The sequence below is a fragment of the Scyliorhinus torazame genome, chromosome 6 (genome assembly GCF_047496885.1).
Source record: "Scyliorhinus torazame isolate Kashiwa2021f chromosome 6, sScyTor2.1, whole genome shotgun sequence".
In the NCBI taxonomy this organism is placed as follows: Eukaryota; Metazoa; Chordata; class Chondrichthyes; order Carcharhiniformes; family Scyliorhinidae; genus Scyliorhinus; species Scyliorhinus torazame.
Genome location: NC_092712.1, coordinates 257993940 through 258011505, shown reverse-complemented (window position 1 = coordinate 258011505; position 17566 = coordinate 257993940). Strand labels below are relative to the sequence as shown.

Below are 17566 nucleotides of genomic sequence, written 5' to 3'. Positions count from 1 at the left end.
CCCTCTGCGTAAAAAACTTGCCTCATACATCTACTCTAAACCTTGCCTCTCTCACCTTAAAACTATGCACCCTAGTAATTGACCCCTCTACCCTGGGGAAAAGCCTCTGACTATCCACTCTGTCTATGCCCCTCATAATTTTGTAGACCTCTATCAGGTCTCCCCAGAACCTCCTTCGTTCCAGTGAGAACAAACCGAGTTTATTCAACCGCCCCTCATAGCTAATGCCCTCCATACCAGGCAACATTCTGGTAAATCTCTTCTGCACCCTCTCTAAAGCCTCCACATCCTTCTGGTAGTGTGGCGACCAGAATTGAACACTATACTCCAAGTGTGGCCTAACTAAGGTTCTAAACAGCTGCAACATGAATTGCCAATTCTTATACTCAATGCCCCGGCCAATGAAGGCAAGCATGCCGTATGCCTTCTTGACTACCTTCTCCACCTGTGTTGCCCCTTTCAATGACCTGTGGACCTGTACTCCTAGATCTCTTCGACTTTCAATACTCTTGAGGGTTCTACCATTCACTGTATATTCCCTACCTGCATTAGACCTTCCAAAATGCATTACCTCACATTTGTCCGGATTAAACTCCATCTGCCATCTCTCCGCCCAAGTCTCCAAACAATCTAAATCCTGCTGTATCCTCTGACAGTCCTCATCGCTATCCGCAATTCCACCAACCTTTGTGTCGTCTGCAAACTTACTAATCAGACCAGTTACATTTTCCTCCAAATCATTTATATATACTACAAAGAGCAAAGGTCCCAGCACTGATCCCTGTGGTACACCACTGGTCACAGCCCTCCAATTAGAAAAGCATCCTTCCATTGCTACTCTCTGCCTTCTATGACCTAGCCAGTTCTGTATCCACCTTGCCAGCTCACCCCTGATCCCGTGTGACTTCACCTTTTGTACTAGTCTACCATGAGGGACCTTGTCAAAGGCCTTACTGAAGTCCATATAGACAACATCCACTGCCCTACCTGCATCAATCATCTTAGTGACCTCCTCGAAAAACTCTATCAAGTCAGTGAGACACAACCTCCCCTTCACAAAACCATGCTGCCTCTCACTAATACGTCCATTTGCTTCCAAATGGGAGTAGATCCTGTCTCGAAGAATTCTCTCCAGTAATTTCCCTACCACTGAAGTAAGGCTCACCGGCCTGTAGTTCCCTGGATTATCCTTGCTACCCTTCTTAAACAGAGGAACAACATTGGCTATTCTCCAGTCCTCCGGGACATCCCCTGAAGACAGTGAGGATCCAAAGATTTCTGTCAAGGCCTCAGCAATTTCCTCTCCAGCCTCCTTCAGTATTCTGGGGCAGATCCCATCAGGCCCTGGGGACTTATCTACCTTAATATTTTTTAAGACACCCAACACCTCGTCTTTTTGGATCTCAATGTGACCCAGGCTATCTACACACCCTTCTCCAGACTTAACATCTACCAATTTCTTCTCTTTGGTGAATACTGATGCAAAGTATTCATTTAGTACCTCGCCCAGTTCCTCTGGCTCCACACATAGATTCCCTTGCCTATCCTTCAGTGGGCCAACCCTTTCCCTGGCTACCCTCTTGCTTTTTATGTACGTGTAAAAAGCCTTGGGATTTTCCTTAACCCTATTTGCCAATGACTTTTTGTGACCCCTTCTAGCCCTCCTGACTCCTTGCTTAAGTTCCTTCCTACTTTCCTTATATTCCACGCAGGCTTCGTCTGTTCCCAGCCTTTTAGCCCTGACAAATGCCTCCTTTTTCTTTTTGACGAGGCCTACAATATCTCTCGTTGTCCAAGGTTCCCGAAAATTGCCGTATTTATCCTTCTTCCTCACAGGAACATGCCGGTCCTGAATTCCTTTCAACTGACACTTGAAAGCCTCCCACATGTCAGATGTTGATTTGCCCTCAAACATCCGCCCCCAATCTATGTTCTTCAGTTCCCGCCTAATATTGTTATAATTAGTCTTCCCCCAATTTAGCACATTCATCCTAGGACCACTCTTATCCTTGTCCACCAGTACTTTAAAACTTACTGAATTGTGGTCACTGTTACCGAAATGCTCCCCTACTGAAACATCTACCACCTGGCCGGGCTCATTCCCCAATACCAGGTCCAGTACCGCCTCTTCCCTAGTTGGACTGTCTACATATTGTTTTAAGAAGCCCTCCTGGATGCTCCTTACAAACTCCGCCCCGTCTAAGCCCCTGGCACTAAGTGAGTCCCAGTCAATATTGGGGAAGTTGAAGTCTCCCATCACCACAACCCTGTTGTTTTTACTCTTTTCCAAAATCTGTCTACCTATCTGCTCCTCTATCTCCAGCTGGCTGTTGGGAGGCCTGTAGTAAACCCCCAACATTGTGACTGCACCCTTCTTATTCCTGATCTCTACCCATATAGCCTCACTGCCTTCTGAGGTGTCCTCCCGCAGTACAGCTGTGATATTCTCCCGAACCAGTAGCGCAACTCCGCCTCCCCTTTTACATCCCCCTCTATCCCGCCTGAAACATCTAAATCCTGGAATGTTTAGCTGCCAATCCTGCCCTTCCCTCAACCAGGTCTCTGTAATGACAACAACATCATAGTTCCAAGTACTAATCCAAGCTCTAAGTTCATCTGCCTTACCCGTAATACTTCTTGCATTAAAACATATGCACTTCAGGCCACCAGACCCGCTGTGTTCAGCAACTTCACCCCGTCTGCTCTGCCTCAGAGCCACACTGTCCCTATTCCCTAGTTCTCCCTCAATGCTCTCACCTTCTGACCTATTGCTCCCGTGCCCACCCCCCTGCCATACTAGTTTAAACCCTCCCGTGTGACACTAGCAAACTAGCAGGTAGGGGGATCCTGAGTTTAGGAGTTGAGGAGCCTCAGCCCTTGACCAACAGGTATGAGGTACTTGCTCCCTGTGTGGATGAGGAAGAGGGCTGTAGGGAGGATGCGTCGACTGACCACTGCACCGTGGTACAGGAAGCCATTCAAGAGGGGGGAGCAAAAAGACAAGTGGTAGTTGTAGGGGATTCTATAATTAGGGGGATTGATGGCATCCTTTGTAAGCCAGATCGAGAGTCCTGCATGGTATGTTGCCTGCCCGGTGCCAGGGTGAGGGACATCTCTGATCGGCTTGAAAGGATTTGGGAGAGGGAGGGGGAGGATCCAGTTGTTGTGGTCCACGTTGGGACTAACAACATAGGTAAGACTAGGAAAGAGGACCTGTTTGGGGATTATCAAACACTAGGGACTAAATTAAAGAACAGGTCCTCCAGGGTTATAATCTCTGGATTACTACCCGAGCCGCGTGCCAATTGGCATAGGGTTGAGAAAATTAGAGAAGTTAACACGTGGCTAAAGGAGTGGTGCGGGAAAGAGGGATTCCATTTCATGGGGCATTGGCATTAGTACTGGGGCAGGAGGGACCTGTACCACTGGGACGGTCTTCACCTGAACCATTCTGGGACCAGTGTTCTAGCGAATAGGATAAATAGGTTGGTCACAAGGACTTTAAACTAGCAAGTTGGGGGGAAGGGAAGTGTAAAGTAATGGACAGTATAATGGTTAATGGAGATCAAGGCAGCAGGTTACGTGACAGGTTATTATGTAGAGATATGGGTTCAAAGACAAGGAAAATTAGGAGAAAGGGTAAGAGGAAAAATAAATTGCGAAAAGTTACTGATCAAGGTGTTAGGATTCATAACAAAGACATAAAAAACAGCATAAGTGTACTTTACCTGAATGCTCGTAGTATACAAAATAAGGTAAATGAGTTGATGGCGCAAATCATCGTGAATGACTATGATTTAGTGGCCATTACTGAAACATGGTTAAAAGATGGTCACGACTGGGAGTTAAATATCCAAGGGCATCAGACTATACGAAAGGATAGAATGGATGGTAAGGGCGGTGGTGTAGCTTTGTTGTTTAAGGATGGCATCCAGGCAATAGTAAGGGATGATATTGGTGCTATGGAGGACAAGGCTCAATCAATTTGGGTGGAAATCAGGAATAGTAAGGCGAAAAGGTCACTGATAGGAGTAGTCTATAGGCCACCAAATAGTAACAGGATGGTAGGGCAGGCAATAAGCAAAGAAATAACGGATGCATGTAGAAATGGTACAGCGGTTATCATGGGAGATTTTAATCTGCATATCGATTGGTTTAACCAGGTTGGTAAAGGCAGCCTTGAGGAGGAGTTTATAGAATGTGCCCGGGATAATTTCCTGGAACAGTATATAATGGAACCTACAAGGGAACAAGCGGTCCTAGATCTGGTCCTGTGTAATGAGGCAGGATTGATTAATGATCTCATAGTTCGGGATCCTCTTGGAAGGAGCGACCACAATATGGTGGAATTTAAAATACAGTTGGAGGATGACAAGGTAAAATCAAACACTAGTGTTTTGTGCTTAAACAAGGGCGATTACAATGGGATGAGAGAAGAACTAGCTAAGGTAGACTGGGAGCAAAGACTTCATGGTGAAGCAGTTGAGGAACAGTGGAGAATCTTCCGAGCGATCTTTCAGTGTTCAGAAAAGGTTCATACCGACAAAAAAAAAAAAGACGGTAGAAAGGGGAAAAAATCGACCGTGGATATCTAAGGTGAGGGAGAGTATCAAATTGAAGGAAAAAACATACAAAGTGGCAAAAATTAGTGGGAGACTAGAGGACTGGGAAGTCTTTAGGGGACAACAGAAAGCTACTAAAAAAGCCATAAAGAAGAGTAAGGTAGACTATGAAAGTAAACTGGCTCAAAACATAAAAGCAGATAGTAAAAGCTTCGACAAATATATAAGACGAAAAAGAGTGGCTAAGGTAAATATTGGTCCTTTGGAAGATGAGACGGGAGATTTAATAATAGGAGACGGGGAAATGGCTGAGGAGCTGAACAGGTTTTTTGGGTCAGTCTTCACAGTGGAGGACACAAATAACATGCCAGTGACTGATAGAAATAAAGATATGATAGGAGAGGATCTTGAGATGATTGTAATCACTAAGGAGGCAGTATTGGGCAAGCTAATGGGGCTAAAGGTAGACAAGTCTCCTGGCCCTGATGGGATGCATCCCAGAGTGTTAAAAGAGATGGCTAGGGAAATTGTAAACGCACTAGTGATAATTTATCAAAATTCACTAGACTCTGGGGTGGTCCCAGAGGATTGGAAAGTAGCAAACGTGACACCACTGTTTAAAAAAGTTGGTCGGCAGAAAGCGGGTAATTATAGGCTGGTAAGCTTAACTTCGGTTGTAGGGAAAATGCTGGAATCTATCATTAAGGAGGAAATAGCAGTGCACCTGGAGGGAAATTGTCCCATTGGGCAGACGCAGCATGGGTTCACAAAGGGTAGGTCGTGTCTGACTAATTTGGTAGAATTTTTTGAGGCCGTTACCAGTGCAGTAGATAACGGGGAGCCAATGGATGTGGTATGTCTGGATTTCCAGAAAGCTGGGGTTGCTGCATAAACTAAAGATGCATGGCATTGAGGGTAAAGTGGTAGCATGGGTAGAGGATTGGTTAACTAACAGAAAGCAGAGAGCGGGGATAAATGGGTGTTTCTCTGGTTGGCAACCTGTAACTAGTGGGGTCCCTCAAGGATCAGTGTTGGGCCCGCAGTTGTTCACAATTTACATAGACGATTTGGAGTTGGGGACCAAGTGCAATGTGTCAAAGTTTGCAGGCGACACTAAGATGAGTGGTAAAGTAAAAAGTGCAGAGGATACCGGAAGTCTGCAGAAGGATTTGGATAGGTTCGGTGAATGGGCTGGGGTCTGGCAGATGGAATTCAATGTTGCCAAGTGTGAGGTTATCCATTTTGGGAGGAATAACAGCAGAATGGATTATTATTTAAACGGTAAGATGTTAAAACATGCTGCTGTGCAGAGGGACCTGGGTGTGCTGGTGCACGAGTCGCAGAAAGTTGGTGTGCAGGTGCAACAGGTGATTAAGAAAGAGTTTTGTCTTTCATTGCTAGAGGGATGGAGTTCAAGACTAGGGAGGTTATGCTGCAATTGTATAGGGTGTTGGTGAGGCCGCATCTGGAGTATTGTGTTCAGTTTTGGTCTCCTTACCTGAGAAAGGACATATTGGCACTGGAGGGAGTGCAGTGGAGATTCACTAGGTTGACCCCAGAGTTGAGGGGATTAGATTATGACGAGAGGTTGAATAGACTGGGACTGTACTCATTGGAGTTTAGAAGGATGCGGGGGGGGATCTTATTGAGACATATAAAATTATGAAGGGAATAGATAGGATAGATGTGGGCAGGTTGTTTCCACTGGTCGGGGAAAGCAGAACTAGGGGGCATAGCCTCAAAATAAGGGGAGGTAGATTTAGGACGGAGTGTAGGAGGAACTTCTTCACCCAAAGGGTTGTGAATCTCTGGAATTCCTTGCCCAGTGAAGCAGTTGAGGCTCCTTCTTTAAGCGTTTTTAAGAAAAAGATAGATGCTTTTCTAAAGAATAAAGGGATTCGGGGATATGGTGTACGGGCCGGAGAGTGGAGCTGAGTCCACAAAGATCAGCCATGATCTCATTAAATGGCAGAGCAGGCTCGAGGGGCCAGATGGCCTACTCCTGTTCCTAGTTCTTATGTACTCATAGGATTCATCTTTGGATCGGAGTAAACAATGCAACTCATTATCATAGAATCCTGATGGTGCAGGAGGCCATTTGACCCATCGAGTCTGCACCAACCCTCTGAAAGAGCACTCTACCTAGGCCCACTCCCCTGCAAACCTGTAACCCCACCTAACCTTTTGGACACTAAGGGGCAATTTAGCATGGCCAATCCACCTAACCTGCACATCTTTGAACTGTGGGAGGAAACCCACGCAGACACGGGGAAAATGTGCAAACTCCAAGTCGACAGCCACCCAAGGTTGGAATTGAATCCGGGCCCCTGGCACTGTGAAGCAGTAGTGTTAACCACTGTGTCACAATTAAAACAGATTGTATTTTTCAAAGGAAATAGGAATTATGTTGGTATTTGCAATCAATGATAGCAGTTTTATTATTTTGTGGATGTAAGCTTCACTGGAAAGATTATTGTTGCTCATCCCCAAGTGCCCTTGAATGGGTGATGATGAGCCATCTTCTTGAGCAGTCCATCTGGTGTACGTACACCCAAAGTGCTGTTGCCATTATCGTTTGCAGTACAAATGGTAGAGCCGGAGCAGGCTCGATGGGCCGAATGGCCTCCTTCTGCACTGTAAATTCTCTGATTCTATGAAGGTGGATAAATCTCCAGGGCCTGATCATCTGCATCCCAGAGTAATTAAGTGGCCACAGAAATAGTAGGTCCATATGCGATCTCTTTACGGAGATTAATGGGGTGGCACAGTGGTTAGCACTGCTGCCTCACAGCTCAAAGGACCCGGGATCAATTCCCGCCTTGGATGTCTGTGTGGAGTTTGCACTTTCTCCCCGTGTCTGTGTGGGTTTCCTCGGGGTACTCCGGTTTCCTCCCACAGTCCAAAGATGTGCAGGTTAGGTGGAATGGCCATGCTAAATTGCCCCTTAGTGTCCAAAAGAGGTTGGGTGGGGTTACTGGGATAGGGTGGAGGTGTGGGCTTTAGTGGGTGCTCTTTCCAAAGGCCGGTGCATGCTCGATGGGCCGAATGGCCTCCTTCTGCACTGTAAATTCTCTGATTCTATGAAGGTGGATAAATCTCCAGGGCCTGATCATCTGCATCCCAGAGTAATTAAGTGGCCACAGAAATAGTAGGTCCATTAGCGATCACTTTCCCAAATTCTTGGACTCTGGAATGATTCCTACAGATTGGAGGGTAGCTAATATAACCCCGTTATTCAAAAAGAAAGGTAGAGAGAAAACAGGGAACTATGGACCAGTGAGCTTATCGTCGGTAGTAGAGAAATCCATTATCAAGGATTTCAAAGCACGACATTTAGAAAGCAGTGGTATAATCAAACAAGTCAGCATGGATTTATGAAAGGGAAATCATGCTTGACAAATCTACTAGAATTCTTTGTCTACCTCATACGCTGCAGGAAAGGATGTCCCAAAGCGTGGTACATTGGCGAGACCATGCAGACGCTGCGACAACGAATGAACGGACATCGCGCGACAATCACCAGGCAGGAATGTTCCCTTCCAGTCGGGGAACACTTCAGCAATCAAGGGCATTCAGCCTCTGATCTCCGGGTAAGCGTTCTCCAAGGCGGCCTTCAGGACGCGCGACAACGCAGAATCGCCGAGCAGAAACTTATAGCCAAGTTCCGCACACGAGTGCAGCCTCAACCGGGACCTGGGATTCATGTCGCATTACATTCATCCCCCACCATCTGGCCTGCAAAATCCTACCAACTGTCCTGGCTTGACACAATTCACACCTCTTTAACCTGAGGTTACCCCATCTCTGGATCTGTAAAGATTTAATCACCTGCTAATGCTCACATTCCTAGCATTGTTTGGCATCTTTGAATTTGTCTATATATGTGTTTCTGGAACAGACCTCTTCATTCACCTGAGGAAGGAGCAGCGCTCCGAAAGCTAGTGACATCGAAACAAACCTGTTGGACTTTAACCTGGTGTTGTAAGACTTCGTACAATACTATTTAAGGATTGAGTAAAACTCTCTCTACGACTGGACTACATGCAAGAGAAGGGAGTGAGAGAGAGAGGCAGGAAGTTTAAAACCTGACACATGAACATTCAAATTGTGGAAAGGACGACTCATTACTGCACCGCCCAAACCGAAAGAATCAGATATGTACCCTCCTGCCAAACATTTTAATTACTCGGTGATTAAAAAGTACATAACATAAAAGCCTTTATACCATCTGCCTCAAACACAGACTTGTTTAAGTTAGCAGATCGAACTGAAACCTGTGCACTCCTCGAGCGATGGGTCAGAACAGACTGGATGAAGGGGCAGTGTTTAAATAGACAGGCCATGGTCTGGGCTTGGATTAGGTGGCCAGGTCCCTCTTCCTCACACGGAGGGCCTCAGGAGAATGTGGGCTCAATAATATTGCAGTGCCCGAGGATAATTCAAAGCTGCAGCTTAGTGGGCCCGGGGCCTCTCTCACCTCCTCACACCGTCCAGCGCCACTTTCATGCTCCTCTGAGCCGCCTCCCGGGCGCTGCTGAAAGTCACCTCCTCCGGCGCTTCATCATCTTCCCCCTGGCTGGATTCGGCAGACATTTCCCGCTTCTCTGCTCGTTTATTTTGGGGTCGCACAGGCTTCTTCCACGCCATCATCCACCACTTCCCAAGCACTCGCTGCGCTCGGTAGACACTGTGCCCCCTGCCGCCGGGAGGCCGGATACTGCGCCCCCTGCCGCCGGGAGGTCGAGTACCGCGCCCGCTGCCGCCGGGAGGCCGGATACTGCGCCCCCTGCTGCCGGGACGTCCGATACTGCGTCCCCTGCCGCCGGGAGGCCGGATACTGCGCCCCCTGCCGCTGGGAGGTCGAGTACCGCGCCCGCTGCCGCCGGGATACTGCTTCCCTGCCGCCGGGAGGCCGCGTACCACGCCCCCGGCCGCCGGATACCACGCCCCCGGCCGCCGGATACCGCGCCCCCTGCCGCCGGGAGGCCGCATGCCATGCTCCCTGCCGCCAGATAAGGCGATAGAAACAGAATTAGGCCATTCGGCAGATTGAGTCTGCTCCACCATTCAAAACAATAAAAGCAAATTACTGCGGATGCTGGAATCTGAAACCAAAAAGAAAATGCTTGAAAATCTCAGCAGTTCTGGCAGCATCTGTAAGGAGAGAAAAGAGCTGATTTTCCCCGTGTTTGCACGTAGGTTTCACCCCCACAACCCAAAGATGTGCAGGGTAGGTGGATTGAACACGCTAAGTTGCCCCTTAATTGGAAAAAATGAATTGGATACTCTAAAAAAAATTTAAAAGGAGAGAAAAGTGCTAACGTTTTGAGTCCACGTGACCCTTTGTCAAAGCTGGACATTCCAATCATGACCGATATTTTTCTCACCCCCATTCTCCTGCCTACTCCTCATAACCCTGATCCCCTTATTAATCAAGAACTATCTAACTCGTAAAGACACTCAATGAAGTGGCCTCCACATCCTTCTGCGGCAAAGAGTTCCACAGAATCACCATCCTCTGGCTGAAGAAATTCCTCCTCATCTCTGTTTTAAAGAATGCTGCGCTGGCTGCAGCATTCCGAATTTCACTTCTTTCCGGTACAACGCCGCTTTGGCCCGGTTGAAACCCGCTCTCCGCTTTGCACCCTCCGTGCTCCAGTCCGGGTATATTCGGATCTCTGCATTGTCCCACTTACTGCTCCGCTCCTTCTTGGCCCATCTCAGGACCCACTCTCTGTCCGTGAACCGGTGGAACCTCACCACCATCGCCCTTGGTGGCTCATTCGCCTGGGGCTTCTTCGCCAGCACCCGATGTGCCCCGTCCAACTCCAGCGGCCTCGAAGGGGCCTTCGTGCCCATCATCGTCTCGAGCATCGTGCTCATGTATGCCCCGGCATCGGCCCCCTCCATTCCCTCAGGGAGACCCAGGATTCGCAGGTTCTTTCTCCTCGACCTGTTCTCCAGGTCTTCGAGTCTTCCCACCCACCTCTTGTGTAGCGCCTTGTTCTGCTCCACTCTCACCGCCAGGCCCACGAGCTCGTCCTCGTTCTGACTGACTCTTTTCTGTACCTCCTCGATCTTAACTTCGTGGGTCTTCAGGGTGATCCCGAGCCCTTCAATTGCCGAAAGCATAGGTGCCAACATCTCCTTGCGCATCTCCTCGTGCTGCTCCTCGAAGCAGCGCTTGATGAACTCCTGCAGCTCCCCTTTGTCCCTGGCCGCTGCCATTTTGTTTTCTTTCCCTCGCTTCTCCCGTTGCTCCAGTGCCGCTCCTTTGGCCGTTACACTTCTGGTCCGTTTCATAGAAGTTGGAGGGGGACCTCTCTCTTCCCTTCCCCACGGGTTGTGTCAAAAAATAGTTCAGTTGGGGCTTCTCTAACGAGCCCGAAAGTCCGTGGTGGCGGGAGCAGCCGAATCGTGCGGCTTAGCTCCGCATAGCCGCAACCAGAAGTCAGAAAGGATATTATTAAACTAGAAAGAGTGCAGAAAAGATTTACTCGGATGCTTACCGGGATTTGATGGTTTGAGTTATAAGGAGAGGCTGGATAGACTGGGACTTTTTTCCCTGGAGCGTTGAAGGCTTAGGGGTGATCTTATAGAGGTCTACAAAATAATGAGGAGCAGAGATAAGGTAGATAGTCAACATCTTTTCCCAAAGGTAGGGGAGTCTAGAACTAGAGGGTATAGGTTTAAGATGAGAGGGGAGCAATACAAAAGAATCCAGAGAGACAATTTTTCACACAGAGGGTGATGAGTGTCTGTAATGAGCTGCCAGAGGCAGTAGTAGAGGTGGGTTGTCTTTTAAAAAGCATCTAGACAGTTATATGGGCAAGCTGGGTATAGAGGGATATGGGCCAAATGCAAGCAATTGGGGCGAGCCTGGTGGTAAAAACTGGGCAGTACGGACAAGTTGGGCCGATGGGCCTGTTTCCGTGCTGTAAACCTCGTGACTCTATGACAATGGAACCCATTTAGGCACAACACCCTCAGTCCTGCACTGACCACCTCCCTTCTCATATTTGTCTACCTCATACGCTGCAGGAAAGGTCCTGAAGCATGGTACTTTTTTTTTCTTCTTTTAAAAAAAATTTAAAGCACCCAATTCATTTTTTCCAATTAAGGGACAATTTAGCATGTTTAATCCACCTACCCTGCACATCTTTGGGTTGTGGGGGCGAAACCCACACAAACACGGGGAGAATGTGCAAACTCCACACGGACAGTGACCCAGAGCCGGGATCGAACCTGGGGCCTTGGTGCCGTGAGGCAACAGAGCTAACCCACTGCGCCACCGTGCTGCCCACCTGAAGCGTGGTACATTGGCGAGACCATGCAGACGCTGCGACAATGGATGAATGGACATCGCGCGACAATCGCCAGGCAGGAATGTTCCCTTCCAGTCGGGGAACACTTCAGCAGTCAAGGGCATTCAGCTTCTGATCTCCGAGTAAGCGTTCTCCAAGGCGGCCTTCAGGACGCGCGACAACGCAAAATCGCCGAACAGAAACTTATAGCCAAGTTCCGCACACATGTGTATGGCCTCAACCAGGACCTTGGATTCATGGCGCATTACAATCATCCCCCACCATCTGGCCTGGGCTTGCGAAATCCTACCAACTGTCCTGGCTTGAGACAATTCACACCTCTTTAACCTGGGGTTACCCCGAACTCTGGATCTGTAAAGACTGAATTACCTGCAAATGCTCACATTCAAAGCATTGTCTTGCATCTTTGACTTAGTCTATAGATATGTTTCTGGAACATACCTCTTCATTCACCTGAGGAAGGAGCAGTGCTCCGAAAGCTAGTGATTTGAAACAAACCTGTTGGACTTTAACCTGGTGTTGTAAGACTTCGTACTGTGCTCACCCCAGTCCAACGCCGGCATCCCCACATCATAGCTTCTCATATTTGTCACCTTTTTTATTCTGCCTGAAGCTAGATTCCTGCCACCTTCTATACTCTCTGTTCTATTACGTGTTAGATAGATAAAATTTACAGTGCAGAAGGAGGCCATTCGGCCCATCGAGTCTGCACCGGCTCTACATAAGCCCCCGCCTCCACCCTATCCCCGTAACCCTGTAATCCCACCTAACCTTTTTGGACACTAAGGGCAATTTATCATGGCCAATCCACCTACCCTGAACATATTTGGACTGTGGGAGGAAACCGGAGTACCCAGAGGAAACCCATGCAGACATGGGAGAATGTACAGACTCTGCACAGACAGTGACCCGAGCTGGGAATTGAACCTGGGACCCTGGAACTGTGAAACAACTGTACTAACCCCTGTGCTACCGTGCTGCCCCACTTTACTAACGTTTCCTGAGCCCTTGGCCCTTTTAACTAGTTTAAAGTCCTTGTCATTAATCTGCACCTCTACCTTCGCCTTTAACTTTGATTTTCTAATTCTCCACACAGGTGAACCTTCTCCCCCTACTTAAATGGCTCCCTGTAGCACGGTGCTGTGGTCAGTTTGCTTATCCTCCCTGCAGTCCCCCTTCCTGTCCAGGCAGGGAGTAAGAATCTCGAACCAGTTGGTCCAATGGGGTCCACCAGCTCCCACATCATGCAGGAACAACACTCACTTGACCCTCCATCTTTATTTAATTTAATTAGTTTTTAAATTTGTTTTTTAAATTTACATTTTTTAACAACGTTTTAAAAATATCTCTCATTCTCTCAGTCTGGAAGCAATTTATAACCAATAATTTAAAGTGGATTTTCAAATTCAGCATAGCTTCCTTATTAGCCAATCAAGTAACAGCCTTCCTGTGATGGCGCTTTTCAGTTGTTTTCTCCTAGTCACAACACTCAGTGAATCAGTGAATCCACTGACCTTCCTGGGTTACAGTTCAAATCAGTGAAAACACTGATCTTCCTGAGTTACAGTTCAAATCAGTGAATCCACTGACCTTCCTGAGTTACAGTTCAAATCAGTGAATCCACTGACCTTCCTGAGTTACAGTTCAAATCAGTGAATCCACTGACCTTCCTGAGTTACAGTTCAAATCAGTGAATCCACTGACCTTCCTGAGTTACAGTTCAAATCAGTGAATCCACTGACGTTCCTGAGTTACAGTTATTTGTAGAAACTTCAGTTTTTATATTCTGGGCAAGTTTACGTTTCCTCTCATAATCTATCTTGCTCTTCTTTCTAGCTTTTTTAGTAGCGTTCTGTTGCCCCCCTAAAGATTTCCCAATTCTCTAGTCTCCCATTCATCTTTGCCACTTTATATACTTTTTCCTTCAATTTGATACTTTCCCTTATTTCCTTTGATATCCACGGTCGATTTTCCCTCTTTCTTCAGGTCTTCCTTTTTGTTAGTATAAACCTTTGCTGAACACTGTGAAAAATCGCTTGGAAGGTTCTCCACTGTACCTCAACTGTTTCACCATAAAGTCTTTGCTCCCAGTCTACCTTCTCTCATCCCATTGTAATCTCCTTTGTTTAAGCACAAAACACTAGTGTTTGATTTTACCTTCTCACCCTCCATCTGTATTTTAAATTCCACCATATTGTGATCACACCTTCCAAGAGGATCCCTAACTATGAGATCATTAATCAATCCTATCTCATTACACAGGACCAGATCTAGGACCGCTTGTTCCGTCGTAGGTTCCATTACATACTGTTCCAGGAAACTATCGCGGATACATTCTATAAACTCCTCCCCAAGGCTGCCTTGACCGACCTGGTTAAACCAATCGATATGTAGATTAAAATCCCCCATGATAACCGCTGTACCATTTCTACATGCATCCGTTATTTCTTTGTTTATTGCCCGCCCCACCGTAATGTTACTATTCGGTGGCCTATAGATTACTCCTATCAGTGACTTTTTCGCCTTACTATTCCTGATTTCCACCCAAATGGATTCAACCTTCTCCATGGCACCGACATCATCCCTCATCTTCCGTCACTTCCCCCACCTCTAGCATGATGCCACCACCAAACATCTTCTACTCTCCTCCCCTTTCAACATTCCGAAAGGTCCGTTTCCTCTGCGACACCCTGGTCCACTCCCCAGTCATTCCCAATACCCTGCCCATGGCATCTTTTCTTGAAAGCACAGGCGATGCAGCACCTGCCCTGTTACCTCCTCTCTTCACAGTCCAGGTCCCCAGATGCTCCTTCCAGGTGAAACAACAAATTACTGGCGGTAGTCAATGAAGTTTGGGTGGCTGCTTTACAGAACATCTCCGTGACCCAGAGCTTCCATTGACCTCTCATTTTAATTCTTCACCTTGCGTTTACTCTGACCTCTCTGCCCTCGACCACCTACCCTGTTAAAGTGCAGCTCAAGTAAGAATGGACGGGGAGCGGTAAGCACAGGAACAGGCCCTTCGGCCCTCCAAACCTGTACCGGTCATGATACCACTGACTTTCCTGAGTTATAGTTCAAATCAGTGAATGCACTAACCTGGCTGAGTTACAGTTCAAATCAGTGAATGCACTGACCTTCCTGAGTTACAGTTCAAATCAGTGAATGCACTGACCTTCCTGAGTTACAGTTCAAATCAGTGAATGCACTGACCTTGCTGAGTTACAGTTCAAATCAGTGAATCCACTGACCTTCCTGAGTTACAGTTCAATCAGTGAATGCACTGACCTTCCTGAGTTACAGTTCAAATCAGTGAATGCACTGACCTTCCTGAGTTACAGTTCAAATCAGTGAATGCACTGACCTGGCTGAGTTACAGTTCAAATCAGTGAATGCACTGACCTTCCTGAGTTACAGTTCAAATCAGTGAATGCACTGACCTTGCTGAGTTACAGTTCAAATCAGTGAATGCACTGACCTTCCTGAGTTACAGTTCAAATCAGTGAATCCACTGACCTTCCCGAGTTACAGTTCGAATTTCTCCCGCTCTGCTCAGTTCCGCTTAGCCGTTACTACCAATTATCGCCCTTACAGATTATAAACCACAAAACGTATTTTTAAACTATAATAAAAGTTGTAAAAATGTACCGACCTTACCCACTAGTTACCAATCAGCTCTCTCCCTCGTTGCCTCAGCTGCAGCAGGGCAAGACCCCACTCTGAGGATTTAAAGGTTATAAAGCAGGGACAAAAAGCAAAGAGCATCTCTTCCCGCTCTGCAGCGAATTCGCACATGCTTCAAATTCTCAAGTTTAAAGCACCCCTGTCTGCGCCTCCCTCCGGGTGTGGCCTTTCCCACTGCACATGCACAAAGCTCACAATTTCAGGCGGTAGTGTTTCCATGTGCATGTCTTAGATTGTAGAGGTTATGGGTTTGGAAGGTGGTGAAGGATCTTTGGTGAGTTGCAACAATGGATCTTGTTTATAGTACACAGCCGCCGCCACAGTGTGTCAGTGGTAGAGGAAGGGAATGTTTAGGTTGGTGGATGGGGGGTTGAAGGGAACCAGCTATTTCTGATAGGTAAAAGGGTCATGGATTTAGCCATTTTAATGTAAATACTAAAGCCCAGTTTGAAATCCATTTTAAAATAGATTTCAACATAAAACTTCAAGCATAACTTTAGATTACAAATACCCACAGGTTGCAGTAACAAAAGCACAGAATTTGAAACATCTACAGGCTAGCTAGAAGCTAATGCACCATTTTTACTGAAAGGTTAAATTGACATTATAAACTATCCGTTGTTCTAATGAACAGAATTGCAGAAGTTATTCAACTATACCACAATCTGATCAAGGTCAAAATAAGCACCATGACAACATGAATCGACCATTGTTAAGAATATAGAAAATATAGCAGTCTGCAGAAAAACCAGTGGAAACCAGAATTGATTAAAAGTATATATCACGACTTCCAGTGGCGGCTATGAAGGAGTAGGCCGCACATTTGGTGGCTCCCGCTCGGGTCGGACCTTTGGACCTTTTCCTCCAATTTTTTTACTGGACTTGATTTGGAAAATTGATGGTAGAGGCAATTGTGGAGTGGATTCCTCCATCGGTGCATGGAGAGGCGGACGGGAAGTGCTCACAAAGGAAGAAACAGCCGAACAGAGAAGGCTTGGGCTGAAGCTGCAGCGGGAGAAAGCATGGCGGATGACCGGAGTCCTGGCTTGTCGACCCAGCGGTCAACGGAGCAGCTGATGCAATTTATCCAGGAGGGCTTTGCCAAGCAGAAGCAGGAATTTTTGGACCCGATTAAAGAATCAATTGCGCGGCTGGAGCTCAGATTTGACGGCCAAGATCGGGTGATCCAGAAAGTAGAGGAGGCGCTGGCTGAGCAGGAGGATCATCAAACTGTGGTGGAGTTGGATGTGGGGATGCTGAGCAACCAGCAGAAAAGGCTCCTGGAGAAGGTGGAGGACCTAGAGAATAGGTCCCGCCGGCAGAACCTGAGAACTGTCGGTCTCCCGGAGGGGTCTGAAGGTGCGGATGCTGGGGCATACATAGCGGGCATGTTCGAGAAGTTGCTGGGGAATGGGATGTTCTCCTGACCCTTGGAGGTGGACAGGGCTCACAGAGCGCTCGCGAGGAAGCCGTGCCCCCCTCCTCCCCCAGGGGCAATGGTGGTGAGATTCCACAGGTACTTGGACAAAGAGCGTATTTTACGGTGGGCCAGGCAGACACGGAGTTGTAAATAGGAGAACAGTATCCTGCGGATCTATTAGGACCTGAGTGCGGAGGTGGCCAGGAGAAGAGCGGGGTTCAATCAGATAAAGTCGACCCTTTTTAAGAAAAAGGTGAAGTTTGGACTGCTGTATCCGGCCCGTCTCTGGGTCACGTATGAGGAGAAACATTTTTATTTTGAGTTGCCCGAGGAAGCGATGGACTTCGCGAAAAGGAAAGGACTGGTTGCGGACTGAGGACTTTGAACTTTGCTGCAACGTTCACGTTTTAAAAAGTTTCTTGTTTTTTGTTTGTTGGACGTTATTTGTAATGCCTTCTGTATTGATTTGGGGCCAGTTGCAGAGCTGAGTGAATTAAAGTTTACATTTGCACTGATGGGGGATGGAGGTGTGTTTGTTAGATGCTGGGGTCATCTGTTTGATCTTTTCCTTGTTT

At 47.3% G+C, this 17566-nt stretch overlaps 1 protein-coding gene across 1 annotated transcript in view; it reads right to left on the bottom strand.

Annotated features, from left to right (window-relative positions):
* Positions 1-9276, bottom strand: part of nol7 (nucleolar protein 7) — a 29196-nt gene extending 19920 nt beyond the window's left edge. Inside the window, exon 1 of the mRNA XM_072509588.1 lies at positions 9040-9276. Within this exon, the coding sequence (XP_072365689.1) occupies positions 9040-9212 (173 nt within the window). The 5' untranslated portion in view covers positions 9213-9276. The remainder of the gene's footprint in view (positions 1-9039) is intronic.
* Between the last annotated feature and the right edge of the window lie 8290 nt (positions 9277-17566).